This window comes from Anabrus simplex, chromosome 1, assembly GCF_040414725.1.
Source record: "Anabrus simplex isolate iqAnaSimp1 chromosome 1, ASM4041472v1, whole genome shotgun sequence".
NCBI lineage: Eukaryota > Metazoa > Arthropoda > Insecta > Orthoptera > Tettigoniidae > Anabrus > Anabrus simplex.
The window spans coordinates 1,192,897,085-1,192,917,133 of NC_090265.1; the positions used below are offsets into that span (position 1 = coordinate 1,192,897,085).

At 37.9% G+C, this 20,049-nt stretch overlaps 1 protein-coding gene across 3 annotated transcripts in view; it reads right to left on the minus strand.

Annotated features, from left to right (window-relative positions):
• The window catches only part of Sec16 (Secretory 16), a 753,833-nt gene that overhangs the window by 659,464 nt on the left and 74,320 nt on the right, over positions 1–20,049 (minus strand). For all 3 annotated transcript variants that reach the window (XM_067137541.2, XM_067137539.2, XM_067137540.2), the window contains exon 4: positions 7,199–9,119. In XM_067137541.2, coding sequence (XP_066993642.2) covers positions 7,199–9,119 — 1,921 coding nt within the window. The remainder of the gene's footprint in view (positions 1–7,198; positions 9,120–20,049) is intronic.

The window sequence follows — 20,049 nt, forward strand, 5'->3', positions numbered from 1 at the left end:
TGCAATTCCCTTACAAACTTTCTCTTCCTGCGATACATTATTTCCTACTTTGACTTTCTGAACCCTTGAATTTAGAAATGTTTTTTCCCAACGTGTAACCCTTACGTCCAATCCTATTCCCTCCAATTTCTTTAATAATATTCCATGTTCCACTCTATCAAAGGCTTTGGAAAAATCTATGGCTATGCAATCTAACTGACCTCCTGAATCCAACTGATCTGATATGTCCTGCTGAAATCCCACCAGTTGTGCCTCACAAGAAAATTTCTTTCTAAATCCATACTGGCTCCTCATGAACCAATTTTTATCATCACATATCCCTCTGATGTACTTTGATATTAAACTTTTCAGCATTTTACTAACTATACTGGTCAGGCTGATTGGTCTGTAGTTCTCTGGTTTCCTTTTATCACCCTTTCCTTTATAAATTGGTATTATTATAGATTCCTTCCATTCCTTTGGTATTACACTATTATTTATGACATAGTCAAAGAGAAATTGTAAATAAGGCACTATGTACCACCCCATTGTCTTTAATATCTCCCCAGTAATTTGATCACTTCCTGCTGCTTTTCCTTGCTGAAGCAGTTGGATTTCTCTGAAAATATCTTCATTTGTGAATGAGAAGCTTCTTGTTTCCCTCTGTGTCTCTCCCTCTCTATCTTCTGTTTCGGTTTCCAACTCCTGACAATCATCTACTGAATCTCTGAATTCCCTACCAAATAGATATGCTTTTTCAGTATCTGTTAAATTGTGTTCACCCCCTTCTCCCACCAATGTAGGAATTTGGATTCCTTTTCCTTTTTGATTCCTGATATAAGAATACAGCTTTTCCATTTCCCTTTGTGGTCATTACTAGGGCCAGGGCTTTTAGGTTTTAAACAATTTTATTCCTTGCTGGCTAACTGCAGTATTTTAACTTACTAATCCATTTCATTACCATTGGAGTAAATTACTCGAATCTTATAAAACCTAAAAATAACTAAATAAGACGTTAAAACCTAAAAAAACTAAATGGGCTATTCAAGACAGTATTACGTTATTTTGAATTAGAAGTACCAAATATTAATGAAATTGAATGATTTTTTTAAAAATAAACATTATGCACAACTTTTTGAAATGACTTCATGGTTTGAAACTGGAAGTGGTTTGTAAGTATAACTAGTGAGAGCGAAACAACGTGATACGATACTATTCCACTAGGGTACAGCACAAAACAAGAGACAACCCCCTGGTGTTCACTGACCTGTATCTAGCAGGTACAAGCCCGCCTAACTTGCCAGATCAGTGCATCTCTCATTGTGTACAGTCGACTACTGCCAGCTACGACTGTTTAGCTCTATACACATTATTATGCGACAGACTAAAATTAATTTTCCCTATAAATCAAGTTATTATTGAAGGCAGTTTAAGAAGCCTACGCATCTCAGAAGTAGCGATGCCTAAAGGCAAGTCATCGTTTGCTTTACGTCGCACCGACGCAGATATGTCTTATTACATAAAATCAGCTTCATGGTCCGTATCGCACTTCAATAGATTCACAATTAAGTATTTATTTTCCACCTAGTCAATACAATGATTGCTTAAGGCAATTTTTAATGGTCAAAAGTGGTACATGTTTCGTATATTATCAACATCTTCAGCCACATAACACTGTTTAGATGAAAAATGTATAAAATTGACAAAGTAATGCTTTAGAGGAAGTGTCCTTAAAATTAAAATTTTAAATTAAATTTTAAGGACACTTCCTCTAAAGCATTACTTTGTCAATTTTATACATTTTTCATCTAAACAGTGTTATGTGGCTGAAGATGTTGATAATATATGAAACATGTACCACTTTTGACCATTAAAAATTGCCTTAAGCAATCATTGTATTGACTAGGTGGAAAATAAATACTTAATTGTGAATCTATTTGATATGTCTTACGGCGACGATGGGATAGGAAAGGCGTAGGAATGGGAAGGAAGCGGCTGTGGTCTTAATTAAGGTACAGCCCCAGCATTGGCCTGGTGTGAAAATGGGAAACCACGGAAAACTATCTTCAGGGGTGCCGACAGTGGGGTTCGAACCCACTATCTCCCGATTACTGGATACTGGCCGCACTTAAGCGACTGCAAAAAAAAAAAGTTTGAATGAATAGTATAACTTTAGTACTGATTGAAATGATCATTAAAACTATTTCAGGAGGATAAAAAACTAAAAAAAACTATTTTGAGCTATTAAAAAACTGAAACGTGGTTTTTAAGAACCTAAAATTCCGGGCCCTAGTCATTACCCTCTTGAAGTATACTATTCATATACTCTTGCTTCCTTTTTCACTCTATTCAGTTTCCTCATTAGCTGTTTTCTAGTTCTCTACTCTCCCTACCTTTTTTGATTTTCCTGTTTATTATTCTACATTTTCTTTTTAATTTTCTTATTTCCCATGTATAATAAACAGGGTCTGAAGTCATTTTACCCTTCTTAACAGGTACAAATCTCTTCTCTTCTTCCCAAATTATTCCTTTAAATTTAGCCCAAAGTGTATCCACATTAATCCCTTCACTTATCCAACAACTGAATTGTGATTTAAGGTAAGTCCCAAATTCATCAACTTTAGTTCTTCTGTACAATTTCTTGTCTTGTGTAACCCTCCTATTAAGCCTTTTTGGTACGAGTCCTACATCCATTATTACAGCCTTATGGTCACCTATTCCTTCAATTACCTCAGTTTAATCAACAATTTCCCATGGTTTAAGCAAGAATACATCTAGTAAGTTATTGAGACGAGTCGGTTCTTGTACTACTTGTGTAAATCCTCCCTCCCAAATTAACTTATTTGCCAGTTTCTGTTCATGGGCTTCACTTGCAGCTCCATTCCATTCAACTTCAGGCAAATTTAGATCTCCCCCAATTATTACCATATTATTATTGTTTATATGAGTATAATCCATTATTTTCTCAAATATTTCCATGTCTCTTTCCTCTCTTCCAGGCCTGTATGTCCCTATAATTCCCACCTCCTTCATATTATCACAAACTAATTTTATCCCTAATATTTCATCCCTTTCATCGGTAAACCATTCATGTGAACAATCCTTCACCAGAATAAACACCCCCCCCTCCCTTTTTATATCCTCGGTCTCTACGATAGACTGTATACCCTTCTGGAAATACTTCTCTATTACCTACCCCTTCTCTCAACCACGATTCCACTCCTGTCACCACATCAGTCTCGTAAGATTCCATCAATGTACCGAATTTTAATTGTTTATTTACTACACTTTGACAGTTTACCAAGAGCAATCTCAGATCCCCTTCCTCCCTAAAACTTAACTGTTGCAATTGGGTAACTTGAAATTCCTTACTTTTCTGAGTTTCATTTTCTAGTTGACTGAGCCAGCTTGAAGTACAGCTGGCTCTTTCTACTAGTTTTCCTGGTCAGTATTATAACTCAAAGGAGTTGCTTATTTTACAGTACATATCTTAAGTTTAATAAAATCTAGAACAATATTTGCTATCTTTTGTTTACCTGAATTGTTTAGATGGAGGCCATGTTTTGTATAACAGTATCTCTCAAAACTGTTACATTCAATAACCTGAGCATTCCGAAAATGTTTACAAATTTTAACAATATCTGTATTGACCTTGTCCACTTCAATGTTCACACACGAGTCTCTGCTCAAATCATGCCTGTGAGGCATGTTCACTACAAAGACGTTAGTGTGAGTCAGCTTCCCTAGTGTATGTTTAAGTTGTGATCTTACATTCTTGGCATCGTCGTGAGCTACGTCGTTCGTCCCACCGATGATAAGCACTGCATCGCCGCTCCCAAAGTTCCTAGTTGCTTCTTCTATGTTTTCCAGGACACTGCTGATAGAAGCTCCTGGATATATTACTCCGGTTGCTGCTATATTCTCGTTGTTTATCTCTCCCGCAATTCCCCTTCCTTAGGCCTAACTGGGTCTTGAATCTGAAATCTAGGCCTAAATTTTAACCTCGGCATGGCAACGGCAGCGAATCGCGATGATTTGGTTTCACGCGTGTGATAACCTGCAATGATCACTTTCTTCCAGAATTAAATTATGTAGGGCAGAAAACCTATTTCTGATGTTTATTTCCGGAAATTCAGTTGTAGATTTCTTCTTAGCCGGCCATCCATGAACTACTTGACACCACGTGCTCGAGTTTGTTACTGGTACCGGTATATCACTCGAAGAATGGTCAGTCCCAAATTCTAGAGATTGCAGTCTTTTTTTAATTCTTGATTTTCAACTTTAAGAGCCTCATTGTCCTTTTGTAGAATGTTTATAATTTCTAATGCACTTTTGTATTCCTCATCAATTGTTTTCGGTGCTTCATTGTCAACGCCGTCGCCAACTACAACTACTGTAATACCCAATGACTGGTGTTCTCTAAAGAAAATCCGAAATGAAAAAAGATAACAAGTTTTCGTAATAAATGCGTAAATAACGTGGCCGATAGCAGTTGTTAACTCATTAAAAATAACGGGTGAAGTAAACGATCTCTTAATTTTAATGTTATATACCTACCGAAATTAGGTAAGAATGTCATATACCTCATGATATAGCAGAGTACATCACTGATTTCAGAGGATAGTTCATATTTTATCGCGTCTAGTTAAATTTCGGAAAGGCTATTCACATGTAAATTTTTAGCGTAGATAACTCATTTCTCTACATGCGTTTCAAATATGTTTTCATGACACACATACGGTACCGTACGGTTAGGTTAGGTGATGCTATTTGAAGAAGGAAACTCTGCAGTGACACCGTATTTCTCCGAACCCAAGACGACTTTTTTCCCCCCTCAGAATCTCATGTGAAAAATCAAGGGTCGTCATGCATTCACGACCTAACAGTAAAGAATACTGCTGGCAACTTTCGCGGTAACCACACTTTTCACCCCCATGCGCACACAAAATTCGTTGACAATAAACGACCGCCTCTTTATTATACATCGCTAGCCGTGACAACCGGTTGTTCAGTGCCTGTGTGTAACGTCACTGGATCTCAGGAAATAGTGAAGACAGAATGACATCCTGTTAGCCTCTACAAAAACGTTTCTCAAATCTGCAGAATGGCATCAAAACATGCGAGCCTTTGAATTCTTAGCAAGGCCACGGCTACTTAGAGACAGAGTTACGTATAACGCGTCTACTGCACCTGACTCTTAGTAAACTTAAGTTTTATAGACAGCAAGAATATTATCGTGATGGATAGTTGTAAAGATACGTGGAACAGGTATTGCCAGCAAACTTTCAACGGGTCCTCATCGATATTATGATGCCAATTTTAAGTTAATGGTTATTAAACACTCAGAAATGTAGAATAATTGTGCAGCCGCAAGAAAATATGGCATAGGCCTAACTTAAGTAATATTTGACGTCAGCGTGAGGACAAAGATAGGTACAGAAATGTGTAGCCTACTGTACCAAAAATGCATTCAGTGGTCCGGAACAAGTATGCTTTAAAGAAGTCGAATTGTGAGGTATGTGCACGAAAAATGCAAGGGCAGAAGAGGCATACAGTGGCGCAATATACTTGTTCGTTGACCCACAACGTCACAATTTGGCCTATACATCGCTAGCCGCTGAAGTTGGCCGAACACGGCAAGCAAGATGTGCGTTCAGCGGTAGCCGGTTATATCTCATGCTAAGTAAAAGTACTGGTACCGTGGCAGTTTTATAGACAACAAGAATATCTGCCTGACGGATCGCCGTATTGTAGAGACGCATGGAATAGGTATTATCGGCAAATTTTCAACAGGTTCTCTTTGGTATTATGATGCCAATTTTAAATTAATGGTCACTAAACTCGCGGAAATAAAGATTAATTGTGCAGCCACAAAAAAATGCAGGATAACGAAAGCCAGTGTTCGGCGTCTAAAAATAGTCTAAAATGTGTACTGTACAACAAAGGCATTCTATGATTTTACAAAGCACTTTTTGAGCCTGATTCAATATTTTTGAAGGGAAAAGTGGGGTTTGTCTTGGATTCGGAGAAATACGGTACTGTAATTTTTTCAAAATGAAATTAAACATACACTTTCACGTAGTATCGGATTTCGAAAATTAACAAACACGTAAGCCGTAGTGTGGATATCATCCGCGGAAACGCAAGTATTGAAAAAACTGATTGCCGTTTCATACCGATTTTAATGTGTATGGGGGTTTTCCGACTTTTATACAAACATCGGATATAACGACAATCCGCTATAGTGAGTAAATTTTCAGCTATTGTAAATTCTCGCTATAACAGACTTCTACTGTTAGTAGCATTTTTAATATTATTGTACATGTTGTTTTATCAAATAAGGTTCTTCAGCAACTGAAGATGGCCTCTAATACAGACCGAAACCAGTAATGCTAAATGTATTGGTAATGTAAATACCGTATTCACGTGAATAATCCCCGCCACTGAATAATACCCGCACCCTTACTTTAGGAAGGCTGATTTTGAAAAAATAATGCCAACATTGACTCAAATAAAACCCGCAATTCAATTTCGTGCCTCAATTTTTTTTTAAATATGCAGGTATTATTCGCGTAAATATGGTATATCAGAAACAAATCTCAAGTATTGACTTGGTGGGGAAAGCAAGTTCATAACTGTGCTTGTTGGAACTATCAATACCGGCTAATGAAGCCAATAAACTACAATAATGGGGTGAAACACTGGCAACAGGAATGAGTTAGCTGGAAAATTTATTATGTCCAATAACAGACCAGTTATATTGGTACTACATAAATTAACGTAGCCCGTCATCAATGTGTTAACTGTTTTCTGAAAAGACGTTATGTACACAAATGGGATCTCTGCATTGAAATTTTCCTTTAGAAACATTCATAAAGAGCATATGCCAACAATTCCTAAGGATTTGGGTGTATAGATAAGGCAAGTTAAATACAAACTGGGAATTCAAACCGCAACATTTCAAGCAGTCAATAAGCTGTACTAAGAAAACTGCAGATGTGGAATTTGACAGGGTTTGAAAACACCTCAACTGCAGTCCACTTCACATGACAGTAAAGAAATGAAGAAAGTACATTAACCTACATCACTGTAATGCGATCCTATTTGAATTTTCAACTCTTACCTTACTTACAATCCAGTTTCTTTCATATCACTATAGAGGGTCTACCAAGATTTTTCATAAAATACAACCAGTTAACAAGAGCAGTTACACACTTACCTGGCCAAGATTAGCATGAGGTCTAGTCCCACCAAGTGGAGAAACAGACTTTCTGTCCAACTGCGATGAATGTTGCGAATCAATAAAATCTGGCCTTTCTTTGTTGTCCGGAACAGTTTCAAGATTTACAGCCTCCTCAGTAGTTGGCAGCACTGATGTTTTGTTTCGTGCACTGAAATTTCCTGATGTGTAAACAGGGGGCCCAATCTCATTTGGCGTCATAAAATGCGGGCTCATTTTTTTTCCGTGTTCGGGTTCAGTTTGAGCTAAATTCATTGTATAATTCATGCGTTCTACACTTTCACTGCTTGGGTTTGATGGAAGTATTCTATGCTTGTTGGCATATTTATGGTTTAGAGTTGCATTCCTAGCTGCATAAGGGTTAGATCCACCCCCTGTAGCCACTGATGTTGTCGTAGGAGGTGGAGGAATTGCACTATCTGAACGAGGATGGTGTCCAAGGGGAGGATTATTCTCAGGTGGTGCTATTTCTACATTCTCCACATCTGTAGCATTGTTGTTAACTGTGTCACCAAGAGAAAGACTTTTAAGATTGTTAGCTACATTATCCATTGATTGCTGAGATGAAGCACCAACTGAAGCACCTAAATTTTCACTAGTTAAAGATTTATTTTCACTATGTTTAGCTATAGGTACAGAACTGGGAAGAACACTGTTCTCTGAAGTTTGAATGTAAGAATTATGATTATCAGGACTAGCTGAAGATGATAGAACTTCCTGTTTTACTGATTTGCCTTCAGACAGAGACTGATTTGGCAAATCTGGTGTATAACTTTTCTGTTCCCATGCATTTCCAGAAATTTCATGCACCCGACCAGAAATATCAGGCACCTGATCTTTGTTACAATTGTACTGATAACTCTGAGGATATGAATTTTCCTGTAAATTTTCTTTCTTGAGGCTATTGGTACACATTCCATCAAGGGAATGAGGAGGTTCTTCTGAACCAACACTGGGTACACACTCAGTTGACCACTGAGAAGAAGGAAGTGTCTCTCGACTGGCAGAAGCACCAAATTTAGTATCTTCTGAAGCACAAGATCCATCTTCTGAGTATTCAATTGTGTTAGTTCTTGAATCAGAAGAACTTAAAGAACCTTTTATTTCTTGCTTAACATTAGAAGTGTTTAATAATTCAATATTTTTACTGGCTTCTTGAAAATGAGGTGGATGAGGGCACTCAGCACTTCCTGTCACACTAGACAAACTAGAATTTTTGTCATCCGCAGGAACTTCATGTTTAACATCTGTACTTAACGTCTCAGGTTTGTTATCTTCTTGCCTATATGCTTCACTACCCTGAAGTCTATATTCAGCACCCTGGGACTGATGAAAGCCTACATCATTACTTCCTACAGGAAAACCTGAGAAAAAACCACTACTGTAATTCTGTGAATGATTAACAATTCTATTTGAATTTTCACTGCTAACAGGAACCGGTGTGTGTTTATGTTCGGTAACACTGCTGTTATTAGTCGGATGCAAACCTTGACTATCACTGCTTCCAAAGGAACAAAAATTTTGTCCTGTTTTATTTACAGTTTGAAACACAACAGGCTGTTGATTGTAACTATTTTGATTTGCAACAGTAGATGACGTGAAGGAGTCGTCCAGGACATTCTGTGGGACATTATTATAATGGTGTTGCTGGCTTTCATTCCCATAAGCTAGTGCTGGTGAAGGCCACACCTGAGGTCGGTGGACTTCAGGATTGTAATTCACTGCAGTGTTTGAGGCAGCAGGCTGTTGCTGGTACCCATTTGAACCATCTACAGACCAGTCCCATGTTGGATCTTGTTGGGCATTATTATTTCCAGATTCACTGTTACCAGATTCCTCCCAGCCCCAATTCCATGGATCAGAGGCTGTAGCTGTAGATGCATTACTTTGATTAGGACCTCTGAAATCAAAAAAGATAAGTTAAAATCAGAAATATTTTACCCACAAGACAGATGTTCAAATACAATTATTTATAATGTCTTAAGAGTGTGTATACAGTAAAACCTCATTTCTTTGAAGTTGGTGGGACGCAAAAATTGGACTTTGAATTGCGTGATTTCGAATTAACCGCCAACTCGTAATTCAGAAATCCCAACCCTTGCTGCATCACAAAATATTCTAAGACCCGTTACTGCATGCAATCAACCCTGATTCACAGTTTAAACCTTTCAAATGCCATGAAAAAAACTATTTACAAAATGTATCCAACAAGGTGCATTTACGTATTCAAATAATGCACTTGGATAAAACACTGGCAACCATAACCTCACGCAATGAAAGAAATAAACATGATTCAAAGATGACAAATTATGCTGGCTCCCTTGTGCAAATGCTTTATGTTTTGGATTACTGTACTGTTTGCATTTTTAGATGCCTTGTACTTGCACGGAAAGTTCCCAATGCCCTTAAAACATCGTGGCTTATCGAACTTTCCTATGACGAGGGGAAGAAGTCTCTCGCTTCCGTGAGCACTGCAACACAGTACAGTGCAAAGAGAATGAGTACAGTGTCTCCCACCCTTGTACAACTTCCTGGATGGCACTTCTCTCCTTTAAAACCGTAAGTCCATTTGGGCTTGGCAATTAAAAAAAAACAAAGGAGTTTCATTGGCATTGACAATGTTGTTCAGTGTGTATGAAATGATTATATGAGCCACGCTTTTCCCCCAACTGATTCACAATTAAGTATTTATTTTCCACCTAGTCGATACAATGATTGCTTAAGCCAATTTTTAATGGTCAAAAGTGGTACATGTTTCGTATATTATCAACATCTTCAGCCACATAACACTGTTTAGATGAAAAATGTATAAAATTGACAAAGTAATGCTTTAGAGGAAGTGTCCTTAAAATTAACATAAGATTGACAAGATTAAAACAAACAAATAACTCAAGAGAAAATATATAAATTTTTTCTACAATAGAAAGCAGTCGTCAAGGAAACACTTGTACAATATTCCATAGAGAAATTGTCCTAATAAATATTCTTTTCTTAATAATTCATGAAAAAAGATCAATTTATAAATTAAAAATTATACAATTTATAAGTAATTATCGAAATGAAGAAATCCTGATATCAAAGTGCGGCTCTTATTATTAATGTAGATGAAGATATAACTAATTCCTAGTTGTCAAATCTTATTAAGCCTGCTTTCCTTTGGAACAGTAACTCCTGTCATTCTTTCACAGTTTTGCGCCGGCTGTAATATTGATGATGCGTTCTTCCTTGCTCTTGCACCTGAGGAGGTGGAGGAGCGGGGGATATAGGTGTGTCAAGAACTTCCTTGCTGTCACCTATAGCTTCAACTGACGAGGAATAAGTTGTAGGGCTATCTGTAGGAGGAGAAATTCCAATTCTTTTTTCGTGATCCTTCTCAAGCATTTTCAAATATACTAGAATTTGATAATATAATGGATTCTTATATTCCCCCAACTGTTGGCATCACCAATGTTAGCGGATTCTGCTTCTCCGCACACTGCCTACTACGTGATATTGTGGTGTTCCTTAAAACGCTGAATGCAAGAGAATTACGATTTCACTCGAACTTAGCAAATATGAAGAACACTGTAGACACACGGAAGTAAGGGAAAGAGCGGAAAGCTACCCCTGCACGTTCCAGAAGACGTGTTCTTTCATGATGCGGAGAAATTTTGAATTTAAATTACTCTGTAAGAGACTTTTTTATTTTATGTAAAGGCACTTTTGAATTAAGTCTAAATTTCGGAAATGGGACCGACATTGTTCTTCTAATTACGAATTGTCCGTATTTCAAATTAAACAATTTAAATAACATGAAAAACCATACCTCATGTTTCCAGGAACGGGTGCTTCTTCAAATTAGGCAAGATTTTGAATTAACCGATTTTGAATTATTGAGGTTCTACTGTATATATAACTTATATTATGTGCTTTTAATGTAAGCTATACAAGTTGTGAATTATTTCACTTTCCTATAACACTCACAAACTGATCCACACATCCCACAAACAGTTGTGGATCCTAGAGAATGAAACTTTACCACCTCCTCTTCCTTGAGCACTTTTGAGATTTTAAAAATATAGGTTATTAACATTGGTGGTGGTGGTGGTGGTGGAAAGGGAGAAAACAAAATGACCATCAGACGTTTGCAATGTTACAAAGATAAAATTGATAAAAAATCTTTATAAACAACTACTAACAAAAAAATTGTGATGTAGGAAGTAGAAAGGGAGAAAACAAGAAGGCAAGTAAGTCAGGTCTTTTCAATGTTACAAAAATAAAATGGACAGAAACACCTTATAAACTTCATAGTTTTATTACTTAAAAAAAAAAAAAAAAAAAAAAAAAAAAAAAAAAAATTAGCACACTTGCAAATTGAAGCCTAATGAATCACCTTGCTTTCCCACATGAAGTGAATTAATAAAATCAGCATTTTTTCTCATTATTTGCTACGATGACATAGTGTGTTCCATAGAGATTAAGGTCACTACAAAGATCAAGTTGAACCACATACTCAGTTAAAAAGCACACTATGGTTAACTCAATGCCAAAGGTACAAACAGCATGGGTGGATTTTTGTAGATCCAGCCATTACTGTAAGTCAACACATAATCTGCCTTCTTCCAAGATTACCTGAAAGAGGACTGACCTCAGCTTGCACTAGTAAGCAATCCACTCACTTGTTCGGCATAGAACAACTGAGAGAAAATATCTCAAACAGAAATGAGCCTGAATTACTTATTAATTTCTCACTATTTGTGATTTGGCATCTACATCAACACCTTCACTCCCACAGAGCAGTATAGTTGTTTAAGCATGGCGCCTTCTGTGGCCCATAGAGGAGTAAAGTCGTTTAGCACTTGTTTAGTGCAGCATGTTCCAATATGTTTGTATTTTCAGAGACCAGAAGAGTTCCACCTACGAGTTACTTTTCGTTCCGGTAAATGACACGAGTGTCTCTTTCTTTGACACTGTACAACCCTCCCTTTGTGTTCTTTTACTCACTGTTTACAAACCAATTTTGGCACTTCTCAAATTGAGTGAAATAGCAAGTGGTTGTGTAGTAGAAAAAGCTTCAAAAATGAGTACATTTTGTAGTAAGACTGATTCTGGGAGAAGAAATATGTGATATTTCATACAATCACATTTCAGATGATGATCTGATAGCTTCGGATAGTGCGAGTATGATTATGTGTGCAGCGAAAGTGTTGGAAGGGTGAATAGCAATCCAGAGCAGAACGAGGACCCTGAGTCTCTTATCATCTATCGGCTCCAATATTTGACATACGTACAGGTGTAAATTAAAAATTGAGGAAAAAGTTGTTACTTTTTTTTGTAAATACTTTTTTCAATAATGATTTCTTTAATGTGCACTAATGTAGAACTAAGCTGTCAAGTAGGTGGCTTTTTAAAAATGACTGGGGCCCAGCAGTAGCAAGCTGCTCAGGCAGCTGGTAGTGAAAGTGTTAAGGAGTGAGTACTGCTCAAGGCAGCCAGTATGTCAAGAACATAATGTACCAACAAAAGCTGTGAGAAGAACTGATTGATAAGAACAAGATTAGAGAGTTGGTATACAACACAAAATATGGTAATTTAGCTTGTGTGTATAAACTGTAGAGTTTCAAAGAAGAAAACAATATTTGCAATTAAATATGCTATATCATTTTGGTAGAAAGATTTACATGCTGATGACTAACCTAGCAACATCCAATCTTTGAACCATCTGTCCCATAAATGGTGAAATACTAAAGAATGATACACAGGCAGACAGAGGTAACCATACCAATACTGATCACAAACCCAAGATGTAGATCTAAAACAATTTCCAGCCATGACACTCATCAATGAAATACATTATATGTGCAGATGAGACAAACACCAACAGTCATGCTCAACTCTCTGCACAAGATATCTATCAGGCAATCAAATCCTTCATGTAGAAGGTCACATATCAAAAATCAGTTGCCAGTTTCAACTGCAAGGTCCAGAAATAGACACTGGAATCCTATAATGACAACCAAGGAGCGCCAGTGAAATCTGTACACTAACACAAACTTGGACAGACGTCCAAGCATTACAGTCATTTTTAAGTAAACTGAATGTTCTTGAGTTCGTCAACAAAAATGGTCTTTGAAAATACAAACATATTGGAACATGCTACACTGCTGTTCAAACGTGAATGGTTAGGTATCGGCAAAATCAAAAAGAAAAGTTACAGGGTGCAAAACAAAATAATGAAATCGCTAAGAGAAAGAGAACTGATGGAATTTGATTTAAAACAAGGCTAGGCTGTGCACTTTATGTGAGGAAACAATTTTAGTTTGAGGATTCATACTTTACTGTGTCAGCAACCCTAAAGAATATACAAAGTAAAAGAATTTCATCAGTTTGTGTTATGACCAAGACAAAACACCAGTTTCCCCTTTTGTAGATAGAAAATGGAAGACCAGACTTCCATTTATTTTGATATGCCAAGATGTTCTGGACACTAAAAGGAGCTTTGAATGCATCAGTAAAAACTACAGGGACCAAACATTAGGGTGTAAGTTAATTCACTGTATTACAGCAGGCAGTGTTATTGTCTCAGGTTTTCCTGTAAAACTGGCAATTACTGCACATAACAAGAAAGTACCTCCCACTGTTATCGTTAAGAAAACCATGCCCAAATGCAACTTTCCTAAAGGGAATGTTATCCGCACTCAAGAGAAGGGGGTGGATACCGTTATACAGAAGCCTTGTTGCAGAAGAAGGCAATGCTGACGTCAAGACAGTTTTTGTGGGTACTTCACAAACACAAATGGAGTACAGACTGCAAGTCATGAATATTGGCACAACCGAAAAGAAAAAAATGACTGGAAGAAAAAAAAAATGTTCTGCAGGGATAATCAGGACAGTATGCAGAAGTGAATGAGGAACTGTTCATGTGGTAGCCTTCAGATGCTATACAAGTATGGGCACCCACCAGCCTCTGCAGTTTTGTCTTGACAGGGCTACCCATGTGTAGCTGAAACATAAATACACACCTGCCAACTTTTAGAAACCAAAAATAGGAAGATTTTTTTAATTCTTGGATTTCATCACATATATTCCACCACAGTCTATGTGAAAAAAGGTCAGGATAAAAGGCATACATATCTACAGTTACAATGTGAATTGACCATTAAATTTAAAAACTTCAACTAAGAAAACATAAAAATGGTCACAAAAAATTTACCTAATAACTCTCATTTTTGACACTTACATACGGATAATATTTATGTCACACCGACACACGCAACAAAATGCATAATACCGTATTTTCTAGCGTAATTAACGCACATTTTTGAAGAAAAATACAGGCGAAAACTTCGGATGCGTAAATTATTCAAGGACTTCAGATCTTTACAAATTATTTACAATTCATTTACATTTAAAAGATACATCAAATATAATATAAACACAATTGGTTCAACTCATTTGCGGTTATCGTCATTTGGCGTAAAATTCCGACGTGAGATTTTTTCTGAAAAGTCAAATAGGGTACATCAGGAAAGTTAGACAGGTGGGTATGAAGTACCGACACTAGAAAAAATTCTTTTCATTACGAGCTGATAATACGACCTGAATGACATACCGGCAAAAAAAAAAAAAAAAGAAAACTGTCCAACACGAGATGGGCCGGGCATCGAAGGAGGGACCCTGCTACATTACCCCAAACCGTTCGTATCCAATCTTGTACGAGTGACGTGTCCATCCATCCTTTTTCTTGAATAGAGTACAAACGTGGATCACTCGCGTTAATTTAACTTTAAGCATTGTTTTTCATTTTAGAACAATGTAAGGTGCAAGGTTTCTGCCATCAGCTGTTACAGCAAGCATTGCAGTACCAGTACATCGTTGTTTCTTGCTTCCGGAGCGCGCACGATAACACTGCATATTCCTTTCTTTTCGATTGTTCGATTTTGTGGCATATGGAAACTGATTGGAGTCTGACCTGCGGTTCCTATAAGGGAGATCAAATATTCCTTCACTTTACGCTTCTCAATCACAAAGCAATGAAAATGGTTGAAATCATTCATTTTTTGGCATAATGTTCGTCGATGAGAAAGTCCATTTCTCTTCATAAAATTAATCAAGCCTCGACTAACCTTCAAATCCGAGACACTGATTCCATGTGCGGCTGCTATATCTCATTCTTTAAAATACAGCATTTCGTGAGAAACGGCTTACCCAATATTGCGTAACAAAATCATATGTTTGAGCAGATACTCTACTTGTGGAAACTTGCCGCTTTTTGGTCCGCGAAATGCTTTGCGAGACTTGATGGCCGTTTGAAGTGCACTTCTGTTACCGCGGTAGTGCATGTTTGATTTGGACACTGAATACTTGCTGCCCACTGCTCTATTCCCGTATGTTTCGGCGTAACTGATCACCGCGAGTTTGTATGATGCAGTATTACTCCAATACTGTGGACTGACAATTATGAGATCACAGAATGTCCCGTACCCGAAACACTCGTAAAACTAGTGCAGTGGGATTTCCTGACGGCTAATAACAGCACGTTGCCCTGTGTTTGGAATGCCCGCTTTCGCAATAGGAAGCCTGCTACTTGAGTACCGACATCTCTATTTCGAAACGCATCCGGAGCTGAGTGATGGATGTTCGAAGTTGTGGGTGCGTCAAATACGTGGACATTTCTTTTTCTCCACTTTGGACCCAAAAATATTGGGATGCGTAAATTATGCAAGGGCGTTAATTACGCGAGAAAATACGGTAGTTTCCTTAAACAGACGGTAAAATAAACGGAACCACATACAAAATAATTCAATATGTCCCATACATTAACATGCGACTTTGACAGAGAGGGAAAGCACAGAAATGCAAGGGAAAAAAAGTGGCCTACAACTCCGACGAAACTACGCACAGAAACGATGTTAACAGCGCGCGAACAACACAATAACAAACTCATTCTTTCGTCCCGATTAACTGAGTCGTTAGCGCGCGCTAGCATCTTGCTTGCAGGACGATCGCCGCCCCGAATCCCCAGCTGTATCAAGCGCACGCGCTGCTGTGGTGAGCGGGAAACACGATACACGAAGGCGCCGGACGAAACACTCACAAAATAAAGTATCAAATAAATGGCTTGAAAATGAGGTTTCGTAAATTACATAAGCGTATAAGAATTTATCCTTTATCCTAGGGGAAGAGTATTGGCCGTACTAGAGGTTATTTTAGTCAAAAATCGGAAGAAGTAAAAATAAATCGGAAAATCGGAAGACGAGTTAAAAACCGGAAAGTTTCCGGGTAAATCGGAAGGGTTGGCAGGTATGTAAATACTTTTAAAATGTCAACACAACCTAATATCCTAGAAAAAAATCAGCTAAGCTTGTCAATTTAGATCTTTGCTTGTGTCTTCAATTTTTTTTTCTGAATTTTAATTAATTGTAGGATTCATTTTGTTATGTAGGTAGTCCTTGGGGGCGAATAATGTACTTTCGTATATTGTACATACACAAATAATCCCTGCATATTTCTATCAAAATTTGGTGGTGAAACATTGGGGTATGGGTATTATTTGAATCAAGGTTAGTACAGTGTTCGAGGCCAATCACCTTAGATGTTAGGCCCGTTTAACCCTTAGCACTCACGCGGCGGGCCATGCCCGACAACGAGAATATCCCGCATAGATCCTATGTCGGGCAAAGCCCGACACTATTTTCTTCCCTATATAACTCCTTTGTCGGGTTACGCGTGCTTGAATTACAGGTACACTAAGCTACTGCAATCCTTCGACGACAATTTGAAGCCATGTATAGCTATAATCTCTTTGAAATCAGGCTTTGTGCACATTATTTGAAGGCCATGTGAGTTTGTAAACAAACGTTGCTTAGCAACATGGCGTCGTTCGAGCAGCATGAGAAAGAAATAGCCAGACTTTTAGGTAAAAGTGACGTTGATTTCAGCGATAGTGAGAGTGATTTTCAATTAAGTGGTGAGGAAGATATTGCGGAACGAGGTTGTGTTGGTGAGTTGAGTGATGAAAATCCCAGTAATGAGAAAATTAATGTAAATGGCAATGCTGGTACCTCTGCTGATGGATGGAGGAAATACTGTGACACTGACTTGGACTTCAAAAGCCCATTCACAGGTACGTCAGGTTATAAACCACCGCAAGGTTGAATGAACTTGACTTTTTCCAATCATTATTCTTGACTGACGAGTTATTGTCGGAAATTGTGCGTGAGACTAACCGGTATGCTAGTGTAAACATTCAAAAGATTACGCCCCCACTCTTCCTGAATTCAAAGCATTTTTAGGCATAATCCTAAATATGGCAATGAACAGTAAGCCTCAATTACGATATGAGACTGTGTTTTTCAGCAATACTTGCAGAAAAAAGCCTGGATTACATCCCGGCGAGTGTTTTGGGAAGTTCCACACAATGCACTATTACAGCCAAAAAGTGACTGTCTGAGATAATGCTGAACATTGCACCTGAATACTGTATTGTACTTGTATTATATTTATTTTGTGTTTGCTTTAGTCGATTTTTATAAATATGCTGTTAATATGTTTGTGCTGTCTGTTCTCGCTCTGCAAGCATATTCTTAAATGGAGCTGGAGAGGCAGGAGTGTTCAGAAGAAAAGGAGGGCTAAGGGTTAAACAACAAGCATCATCAGTGCAGTGTTCCTTTCTTCTTCTCTCTTCTTGATCCATTCTCTTTTCCAGATTCTCTCTGGGTAGGGTATGTACCAAAGCCCTCCACCTTACGCGATCTTTCCACCGTTCCTCTTCTAGTACTTTATTGTTACTGACTCCTCTATTTACAATACAGTCCACAACAGAGCTCCTCCATATCATTCTAAGCTGTCCCCTAGGCCTCTTTCCAGTCACTGTTCCATGAATGTTCTCTTTGGTATACTCTCTCCTGGCATTCTCATCATGTGTCCAAACCATTTTAGCTTTGCTATATCAATCTCTTCTTGAAGTTGACACACTCCCATGCTTCTCCTTATTTCCTCATTTCGTATTCTATCTCGTCTTGTCTTTCCCTGTTTGCTCCTCAAAAACCTCATTTCAGCTGCTTGCATCTTACTTTGGTTCCACTTAGTTAACGTCCAGGCTACTGAAGCATAGATCAGTATAGGTTTATAATAGGACAAGTATAAAACCTTCTTGCACTTCATTGGCACATCTTTGTTCCATACAATGTCTCCCACACAGTAGAAACTTGCAGACTGCTGTATTCTTAAATCAATTTCTCCATACTAATTTCCTTCTTGCGATATCACGCAGCCCAAATGTTTAAAAAATTTCACTACTTCAAGAGGTTTGTTTCCTATTTTTATCACTCCCCTGGATTTTCTGTTACCTCTTGTCATGATCAAAGTCTTACTTTTCGCAGTACTAGTCTTCATTCCAAAATATCTTCTCATTCCATACATGAACTTGTGTCTGTACTTCCTCTTCATTATCTCCCCAAACTAAAATGTTACCAGCAAAGAGCATACACTTTACTTGCTCGCCCATCATCTTCTCCTTGACATTAAGTAGAATTCTACCCATGATGACAATGAAGAATAAGGGAGACAATACACTTCCCTGTCTTAAGCCTGTCTCAACTCTGAAAAATTCAGTTTGACCCACTTTGGTTCTAACACAGCTTTCGCAATTTTGATACAATGCTATTTCCATCTGCATTGTTTCATTCCCAATCTGTGCCTCTGTCAATGTTTTCCATACCAAATTCCTTGGGACACTGTCATATGCCTTTTCAATATCAAGAAACGTTACTACCACGTCCTTTCCATATTCCCAATACCTTTCCATCATTTAACGCAATGTAAATATTGGGTCAAATGTGGACCCGCCGCCTCTTCTGAATCCATACTGGTGTTATGCCAATTTTCTCTTTACTCTGTCTCTTATTCGTCTAGATTCTTTCAAGGATCTTAGCTGTATGAGGTATCAGTGTCACTCCTCTGTAATTTTCACATTGCTTCCTGTCTCCTTTCTTGAAAAATGGTATAATGACCTCTTTCGTCCACTCTTTTGGAACAGTCTTTTCTCTTCATATCACTCTGAAAAGTCTATACAACCACTATAGACCAACTACTCCTGCTGCTATTATCATTTCTATGGTGACCTCGTCAATTCCAGCTGCCTTGCCTTGTTTCATTCTTTTAGTTTCAATCTCTGCCATGGACACCTCGTTTTCCTTATCTCCCATCTACACTAAATCTGGTTCTTTGATTTCTCCTTGTACCAAGGTATTTTGCACATTGTAAAGCTGTTCAAAGTATTTCCCCACCTCTGCAATATATCTTGCTTCTGTGTCATCACTTCCTCCTGTTCATTTTTAATGAAGTTAGCACCTTCTCCTGGGTTTTTCTTCTTTTTAAACCACTGGAATAAGATCTTTTTGTTTCCGGTTGTATCTTCTTGCAGAGATTCAGTGAATTTTTGCCAGCATTTCTTTTTCTCTTCTTGAACCACTTTGGAGCACTCCTTCTTGCAGTGCCTGTATTCTGTTTTGCATTCTGTTGTTCTGTTTCTCAGCCATCTTTTCCAAGCTTGTTTCTTCCTTTTAACTATATTTTTTACCCTGTCATTCCACCAGGGCATTTCTTGATCTTTCTTCCTGCCTGATACACTTCCACAGGTCTTTTCTGCAGACTCGACCATGACTGTTATAAAGTATGCCCATTCTTCTTCGACCCTTTCGATTTCTTCCTTAGGTATACTTGTTTTAATATGTGTCTGGAACTCTTCATTTATTTCCTTCTGCAATTTTCACACCCTTAGCTTTCTCTGCCTAATCTCAGTCATCTTTTGTATCTTTCGCATCTTAGCTATCACAACTCTGGGTGAT